This window comes from Poecilia reticulata, chromosome 9, assembly GCF_904066995.2.
Source record: "Poecilia reticulata chromosome 9, P_reticulata-male-v2, whole genome shotgun sequence".
Taxonomy (NCBI): domain Eukaryota; kingdom Metazoa; phylum Chordata; class Actinopteri; order Cyprinodontiformes; family Poeciliidae; genus Poecilia; species Poecilia reticulata.
The window spans coordinates 5,497,363-5,520,279 of NC_088838.1; the positions used below are offsets into that span (position 1 = coordinate 5,497,363).

Below are 22,917 nucleotides of genomic sequence, written 5' to 3' on the forward strand. Positions count from 1 at the left end.
GGAGAAAAGAAAAGCTGCTGCATCTTCAAAATGCCCCTCATGCTCTCAAAGAGAATGAGCAACAACTGCAAAAACAACAACATAAAAAACAATATCTAACCTCACACCATTCCTCCTCAACCTCAGGGGAAAGAATGGCACAGTTAGACTCATAAACAGGTGTCCACCGGCCCCCGGTTCGCTGTGCTTTAATAGCTGTTTGATGTTTTTGATGTCTAGTCAGCTCGATCGTACCTTGCTGCTTGATAATGAGGCCCAATAATGATTCCTGAGCTTAAGGGGTTAATGGTATGTAACCGGCAGAGCTGCTAATTACACGTTACAAACTATTTATCAGAATCTCCATCTGCACAAGCACCGCGGCTCTCATTGTGCACGCTAAATTACTCCACGGATTATCATTGTAAAGCAAGTTTCAGTAATTAGGGAACCATACTGCTGTTTTCTTATTCTGAGAGCACCAAACGACATCAAGAGGAGAGGAGAAAAATAGAATGACTTGTTAATTTGGGCCTCGATGCACCGGATGCGAAGCGGAATCTGCCTCGTTGGAAGAAACGCAAAAAGAAATCCGTCACTGTTCTTTCTTTTTCTCCAATCTGTCTCAACTAAAGGTTTATTCTGAGGGGAGTTTTTACCCGCCAAAGTGAGAGGGAGGTGTAAATTGCATCGAGAAACCCACAAAGTCTTTGGCGAGGCTGTTTGGTGTGCGTTCAGCGGGCAGAAAGAAGAAGTCTGAGCTCGAGTTCCGCAAACGAGCGAGGTCCGATGGGCGCCGGCACTCCCGCGGCCGGTTATTTGAGAAATAACCGTCACATCCCTCAGCCCCAAAGGTGTGCCCAGGACCGCAGAGACGTGTACCATCTCCACTTCCGCTCTGTAAATTTTTATTAAAATCACCTTCATTATAAGACAGTGTTCATTATAAAACCAAAAACGCCGGTCTCTCAGGGGCCCCGTGGATTAATAAGGACAGCGGTGTATTTTAAGCCGTAAACTCAGCTCCTCACTGTCCTTAATCTCCTTCCTACTTCACAAGGCCAAATTAACACCTCTCCTCAGCTCTGACGGGACCTCATTAGCAAACTTCCAGGGAAAGAAAAGAGGAGAGCGGAACGAAAAAAAGAGGAGAAGAAGGAGGGAAGCGACCAATGACAGCCACCAGCTCTGGGATTAACCCTTTCTCCTCCTCCAGCTCGGTGGAAAAACTAGGTCGGCAACGTGTTTCTAATCAGTCGCCTGGTTAGTGATAATTAGAAGGCAAGATTGAACGGGAGAAGAGAGAAAAAGTGGGTGGGGAACGCTGAAATAAAAAAAAAGGAAAGGAAAGAAAGGGAACCTGTCATGTTGCGAACACTTCAAAGGAGCCGACTTCTCCTTTAGAAGTGGCATGATGAGGGTCCAAATACCACGAGGCGCTCCTCTGGGCCTCCGAACCCAGGCTGAGGAGGAGGGGTTGACGGAGAAGCGAGGACCCAGTTTGTTCTCACACATATGTAGCCACACATACACACACAGACACACCTGTACGGCGCAGCTGCGGGGGAGCGTTAGCCTACTCCCAACCACGCAACCTGTCCAACTCCAGCCTCCTCTTCACACTCGCCCCCTTGGCAGCAGCAGGTTGAGGTCCCAGCGCTCACGCTGAGGTCGTGCAGACTACTGCTGGGTAAAGTTCACAAGCCTCTGCAAGCTGTTTGACATTACCAATAAGGTCAAAGTGTATCAGAAAACACCAGAGGATTACAGTGTTGTGGTGTGCCATGCGGCAGGAGTCACCGCCCCGACCCAAAACTGTACGCGTCGTAAAACGTGAATGTTAACGGCTCCTTCTCCGTCTTGGAATAATAAATATACACAAACAAACACGGTTTTCATGGAGTAACATTAGATGCAGAACTTTGAATTTAGCGTACATTTTCTATAATCTACTAGGGCTGAAACGTTTAATCACGATGAATCGATTATTGTAATAATGGTCAACTAATTCAGTATTCATTACCCAGAGTATACAGACTGAAAAAAAGGACATTTGCTGAAAGAACACACTCAGAGCAATAACTAGGCCAAAACATACTTCTAACATGTTGATGTTGGAAGTATGTTTTAGCTGCAGATGCATCCTTTGCAACTGCATAAACTAAAAGAATGATGTGCTATTGCTTTTATGCAATGAAATGTTTGTTTTAAAAAGAAATGGAATTGTCTATTTACGTCTTTTAGCCGATCAATCGACTAATCATCAGAATAAAAATATTACCAAAGAAAACTCATTATTTGAAGCATGGTGGTGGTAGCGTCATGCTAAGGTTCCGTTTCACTGCCAGGGATGTTGAGGTAGGTGAATAGGAAATAATTCAGATGGAGGATTAGCTTCAACTCAAATCGATAGATTTAGAGGATAATAATCACATCCAAATAGTTTTAATGGATATAGTTGTCTTATATCATGTACCTTGTTTGGTCCTGACCCAAAATCTATGGAATACGCTTAAAGAGGGACATAAGTCAGGAAACCACTAAATCTATCAAAAAGATGCTACAATTTGACTAAAGTATGTGGTTTCAATGCATCAACCAAGTGTCAGAGGTAGCACATCTATAATTTACAGTTCAAACTTGTGCAATCTTTTCTCATTTTTAAGAACTGTTGATGTTTGCTTTGTTACCAGCCTGAATAGAAAAATTCAAGCTTATAAAAAAACAACTAAATGACTGATTGGTCCCAATGATAATTGTACAGGAACTTCTCATCTGTACAGTCTAGTACATGAGTGTGTCTCCTCAGCCTGCACATGCACTTATCAAGTTACACAAGAGAGACCAAGAGGTACCCAAAGAGGCCTGCAGCAAAACAGAAGATAAGGGGGGAAATAAATAAATAAATAAAAATCATCGCTCATTATCAGCCATCTATTTTATCTACTACAAGGCATCTCTCAAATCCCAGTTGTCAGACATCAGTGGTGTTCAAATTAATCCTCTGGGTTCCCGTTTGCGCAATAAAGACATGGACGGCTTGATTCACATATTTCTGGAACTTTACAGTCAGGAGTAATTGAATTAGCACATAAATGAGCCACAGAGCCGTGGCAGGAGAGCGTGGCGTGGACCACGACGGCCGCCGCTCGGGAACGCGGCGGCTCGGGCACAGTCAATTAGAAAGCATTAAAAAGGAGCTGCCAATAATCACTTCCAAGAGATCTGAACAATCCATGCTGAGTGTTCTCATGTTTACAGATGATAGGGCTTTCAGGTTGGCGCTGAGCGGGAGTTTAGAGGTGGTGGTGGGGTGAAGGGGAGTTAGGAAACGAGACTGGAAACATATTTGCGGTATCATTTCCATAAGCCTCTGCTTTGCGGACCATAACGCGGCTCGCAAATGTGATTTATGACCTTGGTTTAATGGCTGGAGCACAGTCTTCGTAGGTATCAGATGACTTTTTCAATATGGCGACGTCGGGGGAGGAGGCACGGCGAATGCACCATCTCAACAGGAAATGAGGGCTTGTCTCAGCCAAGAAAATATGAGAAGCCAGATATCTGATCATCTAATGGCAGATAGATGCTACTTCACTTTGACAGAAAAGGCATCAGTCAATACGCACTAGATGAGCAGCAACACACAAAGTACGCCATGGATTTCTCCCTCTATCTATCAAATCACTCGCTGAAGGAGCGCCGCGGTGCCTTTCTGGTCAATGTTCGCACGGCGTCCAACAGGAGAGTCTCCTTCGACTGATATTTGTGGGACGGAAACATTGAAAGTCGTCAATAACTACTACTTAGTGGTCTCTCCACTCTGCAGTGTGTATAATCCAAGCACAGACGTGCGACTCACCTGCGCCTGGAAACTCTTGAGAACAGGTGCCACCATCTCCCGGACCTCCTATGCACACACACACACACACACACACACACACACGCACACACACACACACACACACACACACACACACGCAAACACAAAAAAAGGAAACTCTGTCTCAGCAGATTTTACGGCGCAGATGCTCCACCTGTTCAGGAATCAGACTGGCCCCTGGGAGGCACAAACAGCTTGCTAAGAAAGTCTAAAACACCTCTAAGGTCCCGGCGATGTCTGTAGTTTCGTAGGGCGGAGGGTATTAGTGGTAAAACTGAAAAGGGTTTGGGTGGGCATGTTGGAAAAGTGGGGCTTTCCAATAGCTTGATTTAGAGCTCAGAAATCCTGACTCGTGCAAGCTCTCGCAGCTGCAGGTAAGGGGATTGTGCTGCCAGCCGTGACAGCCTGATCCCGTCTTAAACGCCTGTATTATACCGACAGGATTCCGGCTCCGCGCAGAGATAGGCAGGCGGCACGGCAAATAGCCTCAGGGTTCATTTATAAAACATTAAAATATTCTCTTTGACTTCAGCCAAATGTCAATACATGATTATTTCAAAGAAAATGATGATGAAAAAGGACAAAATCATATCTGTACCATGCATAGATTTAGCTTTCACTGCGCTTAGTTTAGGCAAGCCGGTTTTTTTGTTTTTTTTTCCTTAAAAAGTAAGACGGAACAAAAGTGACAAGTCTTACTGTAAGGCAGAGAAAACAAAAAGTTGATGCACAGATGGCATCTCAGCAGGTGTGAGCACTGTATGCAGAACAATAATGACATTTTAGTTTGTCTAATGCAAACTGACATTACAGTCAGCTGGGTTACCAGCTTCTGATCTGACAACTGACAAAACTAGCTGACACGTTGTTATTTTGCTTGTAACAGAACCTCTTGCTTCAAGTACACCTGCGTAGTAACAGCTCAATTCAGTATCTGATCTCTTTGCCAAAATGTTGTTGTTTTTTTATCTACTTTCGAACAAAGCATTTAGATGTTTGGTGCCCAAAGGAAAACATGGGGCTGAAAACCCAAATCTCACTATGGGATGAAGTAAACGAGTTATGCTAATATTTGTTTCTGATGATTGCATTATTCTCGACAGGTTGTCTTGACTACTAGTTTAGGAGCAATTTGTTGTGATACAGTAGTGAAAAGTATTTGGTATCTTCAGTTTTACTACAAGATGCCAATAAATGCTACACACTTTCAATTTCAGAACTCGGTTGCTGCTTTATCCATGTCTGAGACAAAGAAAGCTAAAAGAGACCAGAGTATATTTTTGAAATCCTGATATATGGACCAGATAGACCTGGACTGATTTACACGGCTTCTGACTTTAAATCTAATACGATTCAAGTCTGACTTCTGAGAAAAAAGTCAGAATTATTTTTTTAGGATTTATTTTAACCCCTAACCCTACCCTAACCCTCATTGGTACATAACCAATGAGGTCAACATTTATAGTAAAAGTATGCTTATTCTAGCTTCTAACAGATGCACATTTTTTGTGATTTAATTGTGAGTGAAGTCAAATTCAAAGCCTCTTGTGTTGGTAGAAAAATTTAATATTAAAGTTTAGCTGAAAACTTTATGAAAAAGATAAACTATTTTTTACCTACTTCTAAGCAGAGCTTTCAAACTGATCATTAAAGTCTGAAAACATTCAATTTTACGATAGCTGCATCTATTCTTTTTACTGTTTAGGCACAGAACAAAAAGATGTAATTTAATGAAACATGTGTGATGGTAGGTGTAGAAGGGATTTCGTTTTCCTTTAGATTCAGGATAGTTTGCCACTGACTGCAAATTCGCATTTGTTTCAGCTGAAGAAATTTCAAAAATACGCCCCAGTAGAAATCTGACATTAATGTTGGATCGGCATCCAACATTAATGTCAGATTTCAGATATTGAAAAAGATTCTAGATCGGGCATCTGCGACAATGTTTTGCATGTTTGACAAGGTGGTCAAACCTTTTGTTTTTGTCAGTTTCAGTTTCTTATTCATTTTACAGGGGCTGTTCTTCTCCTAATTGCACTAACTGAACAAATTTAAGTTGTTTCTCCATGATTGTGCAAGCTTGTGAAGCTGTTGGTGTATTTAAGTGAGCTGTACTGGTGCAGTTATCGAATGAATTTGCAATTCAGTACATTTGTGTCTGTGTTTAAAATGAGAAAAATTTAAAGCCAAATCAGAACTGTTTTTCTGTTTTGGATCAGTATTGACTGATCCTCGGATATCGGTATCGAAAGAGAAAAAGCTGGATCGGTGCATCCCCAGGTCAGACAGCAAGGTAACTTTTTCATTAACTGCTGCTTATGATTTGGAGTTGAATTACATTTGTCAGTCAAAGATGGAGGCTAATGCAAGGCACTGCATCAAAATCTTAATGTCAGGAGTTATCCGGTGTCTATTCGTGAAGTATCCGCGCTCCCAACGTATGGCTCTTTAATGCAGATTTTTCCTAAAGCCGGAAATAATTCCCCATTGATGAGCACACGCAGGGACTTAAGTTGCACCACCTGAAGTAGGCAGCCGGTACCTGCTGAGGTGAAGATGAGGAAAATGACACATCCTGGCTGAGATAATGGGGGGCAGGGTGCTAGACTCACCTCAGGGACATTTCTCTTGAACTCCCTGCTCAGCTCCACCAGGTGCTTGTGGGAATGTTCGCTTTCCTCCTGCCGACTGGCCAGCTCAGACGCAACAGAGTTCAGCTCCCTCTGCAAGAGCACAAAAACAGAAAAGAGAAACGTTGAGGGGGGAGAAGAAGAAGAAAAAAAACAATTTTTTTTCTTCTTTTTCCATTTTACGTGGCCTGCTGAAGCTCATCCGGCACACAGCTTAGAGAGTGTACATAAATAAAAATACACACTGCTGAATATTAACAATGTAATCCTTCATGATCTCACAGCAGTAATACTTACAGCTAGCCCTGGCCCATAAATAATTAAGCCAAAATAAATCCAATGCCTACAGTAGCAGAAGGCCTTTTAGATAATCAGTATTTGAAATAATCGATACGCTTGCAACGGCTATAGAGCGCCAGTGAGAGCAAGTGGGACGAGAGGGAGGGGGCCAGAGACACACACAGAGAGAGAGAGAGAGAGAGAGAGAGAGAGAGAGAGAGAGAGAGAGGGAAGGAGGGAAGGAGGAGGAGGACAAGTCACATGTAGAGACCCAATAACCTGACAAACACCCTTACCAACACACAGCTTTCTCCTGAAATAAAATATTGTTTTATAAAATCAGCCCAGACCAGACTGTGGAAGGCACCGGGTTGGGTTTCTGCTGTAATCACCACGGCTTTTGAGTCCATTTCCAGTCTCTTTCCCATCCCCCCTCTCCCTCCAACCTGCACCAATCCTTATATTGATCCTGCATTGATTTCCAGTACATGACAGCAGCCTCCACGGATTTAACCAAATGACCCTTCTGCAGCAGCAGCAGCCCTGATCACTATTCCATTAATGCTCCGGCACATTGCTTGTTTACATCTTTGTGTTATGGCAAATCGGAGCTCCACCCTGGCAACGCGTCTGATCCGCCATTCAAAGCCGTCTGCGTGGCGGGTCCTTCATCAGAACCTCGCATTCATGCCAGACTCAGCTGCTCGGCACGCCGTCCGCAAATCCAATATTATTGATCGGTCATCCAATTCCTGGCCCTTTCAGCAAACAGACACAAAAAGAAAAAAAAAAATAAAGGAAAACAGATTCCAACTCTGCTTTTCTGTGCTGAAAGCAGGAATAGCATAGACAACTGGATATTGGACTCCGGCTTCATTCCGACTGCGATTATCAGTAATTGATGAGGAGCCTCTTTTGTAACTGCTTGGCTAAAATAGAAGAAAGTAGGGTAGGGGATTCAATTACCACTGCAAATTCATATATGACGCTGGGAAATTAAATTGACTGTGTTTTAATTAATCTGCAGTCTTAGTTAAAGGCGGTTTAATAAATCATCTCGCAAAGCAAAATAAGAGAAGGAAATGAAAGGATGAAACTTTTAACGGCGGGGCGGAGCAGGGGCCTCGTGGGATGGCGATAGTCTGCCGGTCAGAGAAGCAGCCGCTAATTGAAGGGCTGCCGGTTCAAGTCCCTGGACAGGCGGAGCAGAGGACGGTTAAAGTGAAGATGAGCGCAGCGGCAAAAAGTAAGACGTGCTGAAAAACTATTCTTCATGTTTGAAAAAAAACTGAATAATTTTCTACAAGCTTTTTTGTCGTCAGTGGTAGAAATTTATGGGCCCTTTGAAACAATAGAGTTAATTTAAATAACATCGATTTTATATGTAAAAAAAAAAAAAAAGTAAAAATACTGTAGGTTGCTTAGTTTTTATACACTTAAAATGTCACATTGACGTTGCCATCTTGTTTACAATGCATTCTGGGTAGATGACGAATGCTAGGTTGCTGTATTTTCCAGCATTTTTAGTTTCTCTCAAAAAACTGGTATTTGGAAGGAATATTGTAGTACAATAAAATCTGGTCAACGTAGAAGGTGGCGGTAATGCACCCTTAAGTTGTTCTTGTATTTTTACAGGAAGAAGTCTTCTTCTTGTAAAAATACAAGACAACGACAAATGCTAGGTCCCACAGTGCTAGCTCCATCCAGCACAAACAACTAGCGTTCTTCCCCTTAAATGGGAACCACAGCCACTAAAATAGCAGGCAATGGAAAGATGACACGAGGAAATGAAGATGAGGATGACCAAATGGAGGAAGAGGAGAGAAAATGCTTGTGTTTGTTTGGTGGCTGTTTGGAAGAGCTCCAGTAAGGAGCAACTCAAACAGTTTACTGTTGGCATCGGTAACACAAAACCGTTCTCAAACATATTTGAATGGTGTGCAAATGGTGACTTAAAGATGTTCCATTGTCACTTTAAACATGCATTCATTACCTTCCAATTTGTTTTGTTTTAGTTAGCTCCTGTTAACTGTGTTGGCTCTAGCTAAAATAGGTATTGTGCGCACAATGGCACATGAAAACTGAGGCAGCTTGCCTCAATTCAGACATTTTGTGTTCTGTTTTTCAGCACCAGCCCACTGTAACCCTCCCACATATCAGCCCAGCTGCATATTTTAAGATGTAATGAGAGAAATCCAGTTAGGAGCAAATTCAGCCATTACATGGCATTGGTTTCATTAACTTCAAAGCTGGTGAGTGTGAAATCTAAAATGACTGGGACTGGTATCAGGGAAAGGATTTTTCCGCACAAAAACACAGTCACAGTCTTTTCAGGTTATCTAAAAATAGATCTCATGTACATACAACTTTTATTACAAAAACTTGCTGCACTTACGAGGAAAACAAAATAAACTTTTCTTGAAACTTCAACATTCATCGGTTCCCATCGTCTGATGACGTTAACTTGACCAAATCAACTGAATATATGTAACATCAACAAGGAAAAAAATAGATATTGCATGACGGACTCGTACCATGGCGGCAGGAGCCAGTCAGGTTCAAAAACAGCCCCTGAAAGTCTGGGACTTCCCGACTTATCCCAGCCACATGCGACACTAAAACTCTAGACATCTCATCTATCCAGTTTAGCCATTAATCCTGCTTTGCAGTACTTCTTTGAATTGGTCGCTTTGTACATCATTTGCTGCTTTGGTTGCATTTGTGAAAATAGGTTGGGCTCATCTCTCAGTTCTTCAATTCTGAGATGGGGGATTAGCATTCAGCAAGAGAATCCAATGGATCTTCACCTTTCCACTTCTTTCCCTGTGCTCTCACCTTTTCTGTACTGCACATAAGAGGAAAAAACACGCACAACCTGAGCTGAGACGACATAAAGATGGTTCCCTCGCCTAGCTCTACAAAGAGAAGTGGTATTCAAGGCAGCAAAGCAAAATGTAGAAATTAGAGTATCTTAATACATTTCCACAAAGTGTGTCAAAATATTGTAACAAGTTGAGTGCCAGAACAGAAATGGAAAATTCACCTGTGTACTTCAGAAATATAGAAAATTATTTTTAGGTGCTAGGGGAGTTTTTACTGCTCTTGAAGGGATATTAGGATATAAAACAGTGAGACAAAGTAGGTACTTGCAGGATCAGTCAGCTTTGGTCTTTCAGTGACTTTTACTGACAGGGAAAAATCAAGAATACCCGATTCATCCTGTAACAGAACAAATTCGTTCAAACATAAGTAGATTGGATCAATGTGTTGCATTAGGCTTCTTGGCTATAAAACTGAAAACGTGTAAATGAAATTATAATACCCAGAACTGTAAAGCTTAAATGTAGAAACTGTACGGACGGGCTGCAGTTGAGTGAAATAAGTTGGCAAAACAACAATCATGTTATGATAATCTAGGTTTACATTAGACTTCTCCATTGTGTCTAACTAATAGCCTGGAATGTGAACCCCAAGGTCTCAATTATCCGATATCATTTCTATCCTCAGGAAACCCCAAAAGCCCAGATAAATGACCAATTAACCACAAAGGATAACACCCCATCATACCATTGCATATATTCCATGCATGTCAATGGTGTAGACGGATGAACTGCCTTAGGTGAACTAACCACATCCCAGCATTGCCTTCCTAAGGACTGAATATTGTAGCAAACACAACTTTATCCCATGATAAGCCAAGCTGTCATGTTTTTTTTTTGGCAAGGTGGAAAAGTTCTGTGGTACAGTCCTCAAAACTCTGAGATTCCAGATGTATGATACATATGCCAGAACAATACGCAATAATAATCAGCTAAACACGCCCTCTTTTTGAGCAGAGAAATTACGAATTCTCTGTGTAGCTCCAACTGACGGCAGCCTGGCCTATAGTCTGATTAAAGCAGATAAAGATGGTTTTATAATTTGACTGTGTGTAAGGCATTGAATGTCCATCTCCAAATCACCATTAAAAAAATAAATAAATTATAACGTCATGACAAGAATGTCAATTTAATTCGATTTATTTCTATAGCGCCAATTCACAACAGACGTCCTGTCAAGGAAGTAATTTCTGTTCAATTATACATCCATTCCAGTTGATCCTATCGAACTGTGTATTAAGTTCAGTTCATTATTCAAAGTAGTTTAAAAAAATCCTACTTCTTCCACCCAGTTCACAGTGTCTATACAAAATGGCAAAGCATCAAAAGTGACACTCATAACTCAGAGATGTGCACTTGGTTCCACAAAATGCACTTCATCTCTTCACATTTGTACTCCTGTAAAACTGCGATCAAATGTTGATAGATTCTCAGACTGGGATTGAAAACAAACTCCCAAGCTGAACTCAATGTTAGTATTTTACTATTTTTTTTCCAAATAAATCAAGTCAGCAAAGAACAGTGGGTCTGTTCCAATTTAGAAGTGAAAACAGTTTTAAAACGACTGGTCACCATCACCTTATTTCTCAACTGAACTCCTAATAAAGTATCCAAATACTTGGCTAGCGTGGCATTCACTTGAATAGTACCGTCACTGAAAACGGATTTTACCGCACGGGATAAGGCGATGGGACTTTATAAATTCCTGTTAGCCCTTTCACAGTCCATCTGGGATGAGCCTAGCTGGAGATTAGAGAGGGCTTTCAGAGCAGTGGGCAACCTCTGCGGGATTCAAATGGCCCCGGACCAGCTAATCTCACCAAGAGAAAAATTCCTCAAGAAATGACGTTGAGTGGATCTTTTTTTTTTTCTTCTTTTTGAACTGCTTAAGCTATAACAGTATGGTGATTCTAAGTCTGCCGGTGCTTCTGTGGCCTCTGTGTGGAGCTGGTTTCAGCTCGGATGATAAGGATGCTGGATGCTCATGCAGTATGCAAGCCAAACAGTGCAATCATTGTAGCATGGTTATTCTGAAAGCATCCCCACAGTTTCTAGACCATTATGAGGGAGGGGAGCCTGGGCAACAGCCCATCAAATGAAACCTCCTGCCTGTCCTTCTGGAAAGAAGTGAGGCAGAACAGGCTGTTTGCTACTTTGGTTGTCTTGCTACGGCTGATGATGGGAGGAACTCCGCAATATAGTGCTGCTGAAATAGTAATGCCGTCTCAGGAGGCGAAAGTACTACGATTTTTCCTCTCCTCTATAATCAGATGCAATACATTTCAATCCACAACAAGAAGTAGACCTCTGATGAGATTCACTTATTTGCCTTCACTATGGAGAATTTCTCCCGACCCCACTAAGGGACAAGGGTGTAAGAAAATGGATGGATGGATGGATGGATATGGAGAATTTTCTTTTCTTTTTCCTTTTACAATTTTTTAACATGAACGTCCAGATGTCTTCCTCAACTCCAAATCGAGGTGAGTTGCAGGAAGCCAGGCTTCTCAGAAATCGTTTGACAGGTTTTAAGAAGGACAACTGGGAGCAAATTTTAAGTGTGTGGCAGTCTGGTCAATACAGAGCCCCTGTCATTAAGCCTCTGCCAGTCAAACATCCAGCCATAATTGATGAGTTTCCTCTTGGGAGGGTGGAGCTGTCATAGGGACCGGAGGGGCAGGGACGAAAGATTACGAGCATGGAACCGGTCCTGTTGCGCTTGAGTCAATATGCCAGGGGAAAGCAATTTTAGAGACTCCTGACTCTGAAAACAAAGACCAAGAAAACAAGACGATTATTGGGTTTTAAACGGATAGAGCAACAGTCTAAGTGGACCTGCGACTGAATGACATGTCAGAAGGAAATATGCTGTGGCTCCAGGAGTTATTTGGCTTGGTTAAAAGAAAAGCAGCCAGAGATGAGCTGTCTTCTAAAGTTTAAGTTAGATGATGCCTTGGGTGGGAGCTTTAGCCTTGAGATCCTGAATTTATGTTTTATCTCATATTTTCAAGTCATAAATGAGTTATATTGATGATGTCAACTTATACAGACGTTTACAGTGTTTCTTTTGAAGAGTTTGTGGTACTCTGTAGAACGTTTTGTAGGGTCCGCAAGAATACCGACTACCTGTTAGCCATCGATGATAATGAAACTAGTGCTAAACTTAAGAGCTAACTTTTAATATGTCTCGACTCCACTCAGTCATTTCCAGCCCAAACTCTGAAATACTTTGATCAAACCTGAACTGGACAATATTACAATTGACTTTGGTTTGACAAGCTTAAAAGCTTAAATATTCCCCAAAATATTGCTGAAATCTCCTTGTGTGAACCAGTATCATGTGTATAATGCTGTGCTCAGAATGTATAATTCTGAGCACAGAATTATACATTCTGTGCTCAATGTATAATTATTTACTTAAATTCCTCCATTTTTTTTCTGGAGATGTTGGCATCTAAGCCACTTAATATGAGCCACTTAAGTATCTTAATCTTAGTAGAAATGCTGGACTTAAAACCCAGCAGAAAAAGACGTGACAATCGGTGCCAAAGAGGAGTTTTGTTTTAGCTAAAATGCAGCGCTCACTTGTGTAGCGGCGGAACAGATTTGACATTGATTCATTAAACCTAGTGCATCTTGATTACATCTGTACTTGTAAGCTATTTTCTGGCCTCTCAAAGACAAACCATTGAGGAAAATGTTGACAACTAGAGAGAAGAGGGCGGAGGAGAGAAAAAAACTTTCCAGGTACTGCAAAAAAAATGAGGTAGAGTGAGTCTCTTTTGTGTAGAATAGGCATGGACAGCACAAATTAAAAGAGAAGGAGAAAAAAAACAGGAAAGAGGAGGAGAGAGGGGAAAATGCAGATGGGGTATTATTTTTCTTTTTGTATTCCATTTAATTGCAATCATAGGCAGATGTCTGAAAGTGTGACAGCATCAGCAGAATTGCTGCTGAGAGCACAAAAATCTTTGTCTAAAAATAATCAGACATTCTGTGTGCTGCTGTTTGTTATAATGGTAATCGATGCTGGAGGCTTTGAATTCCATCAATTTATAGATCCACTCTGTTCTGCCTGGTGACTGAACTGCCTCACAACCCCCCGTGCCCCCCTCCCCCCACTCGTACACACACCCATTCAACGGCGCACACTCTTGCACGCAAGGTCTGGCAACAAAAGAGCTCTTTGGTACACATGTGCTCTGACATCTGTACGCTGGGGGTCTGCAGCGAGGCAGTGAAGGGGTCGCTCTGTGATTAAGATAAGTGTAGTTTCCTTTCATATGCTGTTTATCGCCTCCCATTCTCTGTGAGGCACAAGACTGCCTATAGCTGCTTCAGATTAGCCCCACATCGCAGACGCCACATTCGAGAGGGTGTGCTGATCAATAAATCAAATCACCGCAATCAATAGTCCCAATCACTGCAGTCTAGTCTGGACTCAACATTATTACTGGCAGCCCCCCCGCTCCCAGTCGCAGGGGAGAGGAGGCAGAAGTTTGGAGAGGGGAGAGAGGGAAAGGCGTGTATTGGCGTCTGTCCATAGTAAAGATCCAAAATGGATTCTTATCTGGCCTCTTTCGACTGAGCAGCAGTCGAAGGCACAACAAATAGACTATTTCTATGCATGCGAGTGTGTGTGCTCTCTGGACCGTCCAGAGAGAAAAGGCCGGGAGAAGCCTCTGACCTCTGTGACCCGGCACTGCGAACGCAATCGGAGTAAGCAGCTTTTGACAGGCACAACATGTGGGAGGTCCGCAGTTACCTGGCATCTCTCTCCATCTGCTTTTTTTTTTTTTTTTTTTTTTTTTCCCAAAAGTGCAACTGATCTACTCTCCATCAGAGCAGAGAAAGCTGTTTTAAGCTCACAGCAGCATCAGAGTACTGTCAGACCACACCACACTCAGGACAAATCCTGAGTGCATTTCATCCCCAGATTTTGTCTAAAACAGCTGAAAGTTTCAAAAGGATGGCACTCAACTTAAAGTACTATGGAGACACAGAAACAGAAATGATAGAAATATCTTAACAGTAAAGCAACCACTGAGGTGCTACATACTGCTCTGCTAATGCTAACTAGCTAGAGCCATTGAGAGACCACACACGACAAAAAAAAACTGAAGTATAAGGTTTGGTTGTGGTGTGTGATGTGGAGCAACACACCAAACGTAACCTGATTTCTAGGTCCGTTCACCAGAGGCCCAACTGGTTTGTGTCAAAAAATTTTAACTTACTAAAATTTATAGGTGAAGCACAATTGGTGAGCACCCCATCACGGTTCAGTGTGTCAATTATAAACTATGGATGCACAATATATTGGCACCAACCTCGATATTGTCCGATATTAGCCTTTTTTAACATATCTGTATCGGTCCGATAAATAAAACCGGACCGATATTAACAACCAATATTTATTTCCATATTCCATCCTAAAATCTCAGTAAAATAAAATCTGATTTCACTCGAAATAATAATAATAATAAAAATATTGAGAAAAATAACCTGTAAAATATCCATTTTTAAAATGTATAAAATGCTATACAAATAAATATTTGTGATTTTGTGTCTAAAAAGTGCAGAACAAGTACTCAGTAGTTTTCTTGGTCTTTTTTTCCCCCCAAAGTGTCAAAACAGTACATAAATATATATGATATTGGTAAATATCGGTTATCAACCAAAACAGCAATATTAATATTGGATATCGATTTCGGCAGAAATTTTCATGTCGGTGCATCCCTACTATAAACCTATCTAATGTGTTTCTACCGTCACTGGTGTATAAAAAAAATACACTGGGGTACCCCAACGTTTCTGTTGCCTTGCTTTCTGATTGGCTACACGTCACATTCAGCAGGCTGCGTTCTCGTTTGTCCCTGAGGAACAACAAAGCCAGCAGGAATATCTCTTAAGATTATCTTGGGAGCCATTTGGAAAACTGAGTTGTCCTTAAGATTGTCTCAAGGGAAAAATCGGCATAAAAGAGAAAATAAATATTCGTTATGATCTTATCAGTGACGTGCGGTGAGGTTCATAGATGGTGAGGCACCGACTGAATTGTAATCGGATTTACAAATCTAGACCCCTGCATGTTATTGTTTACATAAGGAAATTTCGCGCATGCGTACAATGCTGGAGGGCAAAAAGACTATTCTTTAACATGTGATGCTTAGCCGCGCCACCGCCGCAGAATAATTCCGTTATCTCAATCAAACTTAGACATGTAGATATTAATTTCGTGCTGTGCTTAACAACAAAGGGAGAAACCGTTAAAGTACAACTCAAAACCACGTCTTTCTCGCTCTGTATCAGCACAGCTTCTGTATGGCTAGATCGCCATTAATGTCTCTTACTTTGCAGTTGTAGTCACAATGTCTGGGATCATGAGCGCCCCGAGGGATGAGGCACGAAAACTGCCTCCCTCACCTCGTATCTGTTCTCTGCCGTTTCTGATCGCTCCTCAGCACACGAAACACGTTACACACACAGTTGGTGATAAAACACAGTACATTAAATACATAAGCTAAATTATGCAAAATCTGTTCATACATTAAATGTTTTTAACCATTTTATTGGCAACGTACAGACAGGAGGAGCATGCTCTCATAGAATGTCAACCGGTGCAGTTAGCGAGAGGTTGCGCAATCCCAAGTGAGGCTCAGCTCACTGCTGCCTCACTGGCTTCGCTTCTAACCGTTTGAATGGGAAAATGCGAAAATTCAGCGATTTTGAAGAAAACTAACATCAGATTTGGTTAAATTAAATGAAAAATAGGTACTTTATAGTACAAACCACAGGGTGAAAATATCTTTATAAATGATTTTATTATTATTTTTCCATGATCCCCTGACCACACGTCTCTGGATCTTATCAATAATGTTGATGAATGCAGTCATTGGGGAGAGCACATTTGCTCTGTTCTATAAGCTGTAGTCTTTGCAGATTCTTTCAGTGAGGAAGATACTTCAGATTAAGTCAAAGGTCACATGGATGGCTTGTTTTAATTGCAATTGAATTCATTTTTATACCTTCCGAACTCAAAAATACCATCTATTCCCAGTTAGTTAATGACCCATATGTAATTGAAACAACACTCTTCAGGGAGGATGCTGTTACTGAATGAGAAAAACTCAAAGTTCGTCATTTTTAGTAATATGTGTCTCACCAACAAAATCAGAAGAAGCACAGATATTTACGAAGCTATTCCTATGGGAACAGTAGGAACTGCCTCTACGGCCCAGCAAAAGAGAGCGAGAGAGAGCAAGACTTAAAACAGATACGATGACTGATCAGAGAAAATCTCCTTGCTGAAATATTTTAGAGGTATTCCTTAGAATATTAATAGACATGTTAGATTTAGAAATGTTGACAACCTTTTGGAAATCTCAGATCTGTGAGACTTTTGTGAGGATCTACATCCTCTAGAATAAACACATCCAGACTGCAGATTTTTTTTTTTTTTTTTGCTAGATCATAAAGGCAGTTTAAAAATGTGAAATCACTGTCAAAGCAGATCTTCAGGGTGTAAATGTAATTTGGCTGTAAAGCAAGTCCAAATCATTAACCCTCTACCCTCATGCAGTAAAAACAAGAACAAAACTGAGACAAAAACAAACAGAAGAAAGAATTGAAAAACCAAGCAAAGTCTAAAAAGACAAGGCTCAGTTATTTCTACGCTGTGACACAAATGTTTGTTTCCCCGCATCTTAGGCTACTGCAGAGTCTGCACCTGTCCACTCTGCAACAATTACCACTGGCTGCACTGTGCCGAAACATGTAGGCACCATGTAGGCTGTCAGGAATTACCTACAAAGCCCAGAAAGAAATAAATCACATTTCACTCTGACACCTCTCTCAACTCTGGACTGGAAAGTCTGCAAGAAAAAATAAATAAATAAAAAAAATCACCCAAAAATAATTAATCCCCAGTCAGTCAGGCTGTCTTCAAACAGCATGCTAAATCTTACAAAAGGATGGAGAAGCGCGTGAGCGTTAAAATCATCAGCGAAAGGTGTGACTGGTGTTGTCAGCCATTATTCGTCATACCCTGCTTCATTCAGAGTTTTTAGCGCCTGATGCGCCGGAGCACAGCCTACTTGTCAACACTTCTCCCTCTTTAATTCTAACATGAGCACTTCAACTCGCAGACGCTCTTTTTTATTTATTTATTTTTTTTTTTACTTCTTGCTAATGTAACGGTAGCACATCTACGTATGATCGAGGAGGCTCTTAATTTCATTCATTCTTGAGTCTTTTTTCTTTCTTTCTTTTTTTTTTAATAGTATCAGAAGATCTCAGGAAAGCATCTTATTACAGCACTTTCAAACAATCCCGTATCCGCGCCGGATCCCATGAATAACTTTAAATGTCCCCCCATAAGAAACTTCAAATTACAATCTATGACTGAATGCTCCAAACGAAGCCCAATTACAGCACCTTATATCATCATTAAGTCCCACTATTGTTCTGCTGCTTTCAAACTGTGGTTACAATCAGGGTGTCTATTGTCACTGTGTGGTACATGCAGGGTGACTAATTACACAGTCCTATGATTCATTAGCGGGCTGGTGGGTTAGAACCTGGGAGAAGATACGATAACTTAAGTCGGCCAAATGAGGGGAAGGTGATAGACATTCAAGTCTCCAAAGTGAGGTGTTTTTTTTATCCTTCTCTTTTTACAAAGGGACGCATTAAAAATTGAAACAGCGGTGACACTGTCGAGATGAACAAATAATAAATTGGGGACAGGGTTTGTTTTCCTGTTTTGTAAAGCTTTCAGTGTGAGGGGAAAAAAATGCGAGTAGTGCCCTGCAGGGGACGTATTCCTCTGAAGCTCCACCATTGAGGTCAGCTGATGGGAGGACAGAACAGCTCGGAAGGCGCGGCCGTCGCCGTCACCACGTTGGCCCACTTTCACCTGGAACGACGACAGCGCAGCTAACCTGCGATTGTTTATTCTCTCTTAAGAAATGTCAATCTGTTCGCTCTCAGGTGTGCTGCTCTTCCTTCTTGTTTTTGTTGTTTTCTTCCCCCCTCCTCTTTCTACCCCCCCCCCCCACCCCACGCTCCCGGATTTCCCCTGTCGATTGCAGCGAGATCAAAGCGACGCCGCCGGAAGAATCTGAATATTTCAGGTGCAGAGAGAGGACTTGCATTTCACACCACCTGCGTGGCACACACAAACTGGTCCCTCCTCTTGCTCTGACTCACTTTGCTGGGCCCCCCCTGGGGGCCCCCGGCGACATAAACCGGGGCCACCTGTCTGAGAGAGAGAGAGAGACAAAGAGAGAGAGAGAGAGAGAAGAGAGTTGGGAGTGCTGCTCTATCTTCTCTTTCTCCTCTTTCTCGTTTTACTGCATTTGAACCAAAAATAAATGAATCTAAATAGAGCAAGGAGAGTGGGAATAAAACTGCTGCTTATATTAAAAGGTATAGTTCAGAATTTCTGAAGTGAGGTTCTGGTAAAAGTTCATTTCCCACCTGCAGTACACAACTCTCTTTTGATACATCAGTGCTGCTCAGTAAATTAGAATATCATCAGATTGATTTGTTTGTTTATGGTCATTTTACGGCCTAAACAATCGTCAGGAAGACTGCCGACCTGACAGATGCGAGTCATAAAGACCCTCTAACAAGGCAAAGGTCACTGCTGAATTAGGGGACTTTAACTATGCATGTTAATGGAAAGTCACATGAATGAAGAAAGTGTGTTAAAATGTTTTACAAGCTGTGTAGGGAAGGTTGTTTGAGTTCCAGCGTGAAGCTTCCACAATTTATCATTACAGGATAACTGTTCATGCGCACTGGTTTCCATGCTAACTAGCTTTAGCATTCTCAGCAGGCTATACTATCAAGAAGACGCTGCAGCGTAGCAGAGAACGAGAGGCCGGGATGTGAGCATGAGCACCAGCCTGATTGACAGCGCTAAGGCCCTCCTCCTAGCTCCGGTTGGTTGTTTGACCGAGCTGTGCATTTATTAGTTAGTACTGGGAGAAGGTAGAAGAGCAATTTTTATCTTATGCTATACTGTCACAGAATAGGGACAGTTTTAACAAAAATGTAAAAGCATACAAGTTACATACTGCAGCTGTATGTAAAAATAATTGGACTCATTTTCCTGCAACTTCCTTGAACATGATATCAGAGGTTGTTTTTAACTTAGCTTAGTACCTCCTGAGTACAATAGGCAGAGCAGACACCCATGTAGAGAGAAACAGCCCTGCGTTTCCTTCCTATCTTCTAGTCTGTCAAATTAAGACCACTAGTCCCTAAAAAAACTACAACAGAAAAACCCATAAAGCCTCATATCTCAAACAGTTTGAGTGTTTCATACATAAACCTCTGAGTATTATGCTGAAAGGAGATAAGAGATTGTGTGCCACTAGATATGTTCTCATCTGAAGCATAGTTGAATATTTATGACACTGTCTGTCAGAGCCATTCATTTTATGTTTTATCACTCCATAGACATTAAATGGGCATTTCTGTTTAGCCCCGACACCTTTCTGGCATTGCTGCCAGTGACTTCATGTTCTCTCTGTGTAGATTATACAATTTTTGTCTTGGACAAAGAAACTGAAGAAGCTATTGGTGCAACTTAATTTTATGAAATGTGTTTTTCATCCCACTGATTTTACTACTGACTCAGTTCTCTAATTTGGATGAAGGTGCTAAAGGAGCCACTAATGCCATTAACCCTCTACTTTTTCTTTGTCAGTTTTTGGTAGATAGTTGGTCACACCTGCTGGAAAATGAAGTTCTCATTTCCACTGTTACCACCTGAATGCTCAGAATAAGGGGTTAATGTTTTGATGCAATCGACTGTGTTGCTACATCCTTGTTCAGGAAGATATTTCTGCACAGTCAGCGTCTCAATGCAATTGTTGTGATTTCTTTAAAGGAGATGTTTTATGTGTTTTTCAGCTGCATAGTGCCATTTTATAGAACAATCAAGTAACTACCTTCAGTTGTTATAAAAATGCTGAACATCAAATATGACTTAAAAGAAATCTGACTACATAATTTAACACTTTGAAATTGGGCCTCTGTCTATGTAAAAACTCCTGCTCTTTCTGAAACTCCAACTTCAGGAACTCATCACAACATGGCTCCTGTATTAACCCTTTAACATTTCTACCATGTTGCACTGAAAAGTAGCTCCTATAATGAGCTCAGCAGATGCTCAGTTCCACCAGTTGTTTGCTAAATGCTGCTGGCTAGTCTGAAGGAGCTGATTGGGGGAGTCATGGGGAAGGGCTGCTCTGTGAGGGAGAAACTCTGAAGCTTGTAGACTGCTCAACGAGGAGGAGGAGATTTGTCCTTGAAGGTGGCGCTCGGTTCACCCAGATGTTTTACACAGCTGGATGGTTGCCATGGAGATTAAGGTATTTTTCGTTCATGAAAGAAGCAAGGTAACATTCCAGGAATGTTTTTGATGAGGGAATAACATTAAAACATGTAAAACTCAAAAAAGTTGGATTATACATAATAATGCTGTCCTTGGGCAGGATTAAGTAATTAAGAGTTTTAAGTGACAATAGAAACCCTCAAAGACCTGGAAGACGTTCATTGCCAGAGAACCAAAGCAGGAACTTGAACAATCAGTTTATACTTGAATCTCGTTACGGTCTGCCCTGTTGTGCAACAGACGGCAGCTGCCTCCCCAAGATTTAATGACGGGTCTGGTCAAGAGGATCACCGGGATTATTTCTTGCCATAAAAGAGCTCATGTTTCCGAGTAGGTCTGTGAGATGATTCTCATCACATCATCAGGGCCCCCACTTCTGACCCAAAGCAAATAAAAAGTTTCCCTGATGTCTGCACAAGCCTCGCCAGCTTGATGCAGTCGCTCTCCTCAGGGGGCTGTGTACCCTGACATGTGTGCATGTGTAAGCATTTGTGACAGCCAATGTGTACGTGCATGTGAGCAGATGTGGGATCGAGGGGCAAGAGCGGTGAGGTGGCGAGGAGGGTTCGGGGGGGATACAGTCGGGGGCGTGGAGTGAGTTCCACACTACCAGTTACCAGCCATGTCTCTCAAAAGGGCCGTAAAGTCCTTACAGCAAATTCCTTACATTCATCTGTGTCAGAGCGCTCGGCACACATTAGGCGTTTACACGGGAGGAAACACAATCTATTTGATGCTACACTGCCCACACGTCCTGAGCCTTCCTCCCCACGCTGGAGATTCACACTGTTTAACTTCCATTTCATATTCCGAACAGGCAGGCAGGCAGGCAGGCAGACAGACAGGCGAGGCAGGCGGGCGGGTGAGTGTAGGGAATGGACTCCATCTTGATGGAAATCAGAATTTCAATATTTGACCAAACGTAATCCAAAGACCCTGGTATTATTAATCCCTAATTGATTTCCATAGTTTCTCCATATGCAAAAAGGCGAAGTGACAGAAGTTGGTCTTTAGTCGTACTCTTCTCCGATGCCGCTTTCTTTTTTTGTCTTGTTTTTTTCTTTAATATCGGAGGTGCTTATGAGAACAAGCGGGGGTTAATCTGGGAAGCAGGTCGGAGCCCGTCGGCTCTTTGTAAATGTCAGCTGGGAGATCAAGGCCTCGCTTATTACAGCACTAAACCAACAAGGCTGGCTGCTCCTAGACAGATGTGCAATTTGGGGGTGTCTCCCCCCACCCCACATCTCACACACACACGCACACTCCACATGGCCGCTACGGATCAACCCCATCACGCAAAACCTTATTAATCAATCGATTTATCGCCATAAATCAGGCCAGGCTTTGATTGTATCAGCAAGTCGCGTAATCAATCAATTAGCCAGGGCCTAGCAACCCAATTTGCCTAAAGAAAGATGGATGCTCCCCACATCATCCATTTGCCTGTCCATTTACCCATCAAACCCAGCTCCTGTTGACTCCCCAAGCCCAACGTGCATCCCTCTATCGATTCCTGCAGATTAAACTTGCAAAAGAATCAAAGGACAGTTATTTGACTGGGGAAAATTTCAGCTTTCATTTGTAGGGGAGTATCGCCTTGGCCATCTTAAGATGGTGTTGCCTCATTCCATCAAAAACAACAAAGCATAAACACTGCAATCCCGAAGCAAAACCCAGCGAAGGTAATGCTTATGAGCTGCAACACCCACTCAAAGAAAAATGGAGCACAACGGGACGTATTATGGATTATTACTAGGTACCCTTGCGAGGTTTCCGTGGTGCAGAAAGAAAGGAGGAAACAGCTGGGTGAACAAACTGTAGAGAAAGAAAAAAAAAACATATGTGTAATGACATATTTGTCTC

The 22,917-nt window shown here is 42.0% G+C and overlaps 1 protein-coding gene across 1 annotated transcript in view; it reads right to left on the bottom strand.

The window, feature by feature from the left end:
* Positions 1 to 22,917, bottom strand: part of cux2b (cut-like homeobox 2b) — a 133,372-nt gene that overhangs the window by 63,849 nt on the left and 46,606 nt on the right. The window contains exons 2-3 of the mRNA XM_008417256.3: positions 6,475 to 6,585; positions 3,842 to 3,889 (exon numbers count right to left, since the gene is read on the bottom strand). Of these exons, the coding sequence (XP_008415478.2) occupies positions 3,842 to 3,889; positions 6,475 to 6,585 (159 nt within the window). The remainder of the gene's footprint in view (positions 1 to 3,841; positions 3,890 to 6,474; positions 6,586 to 22,917) is intronic.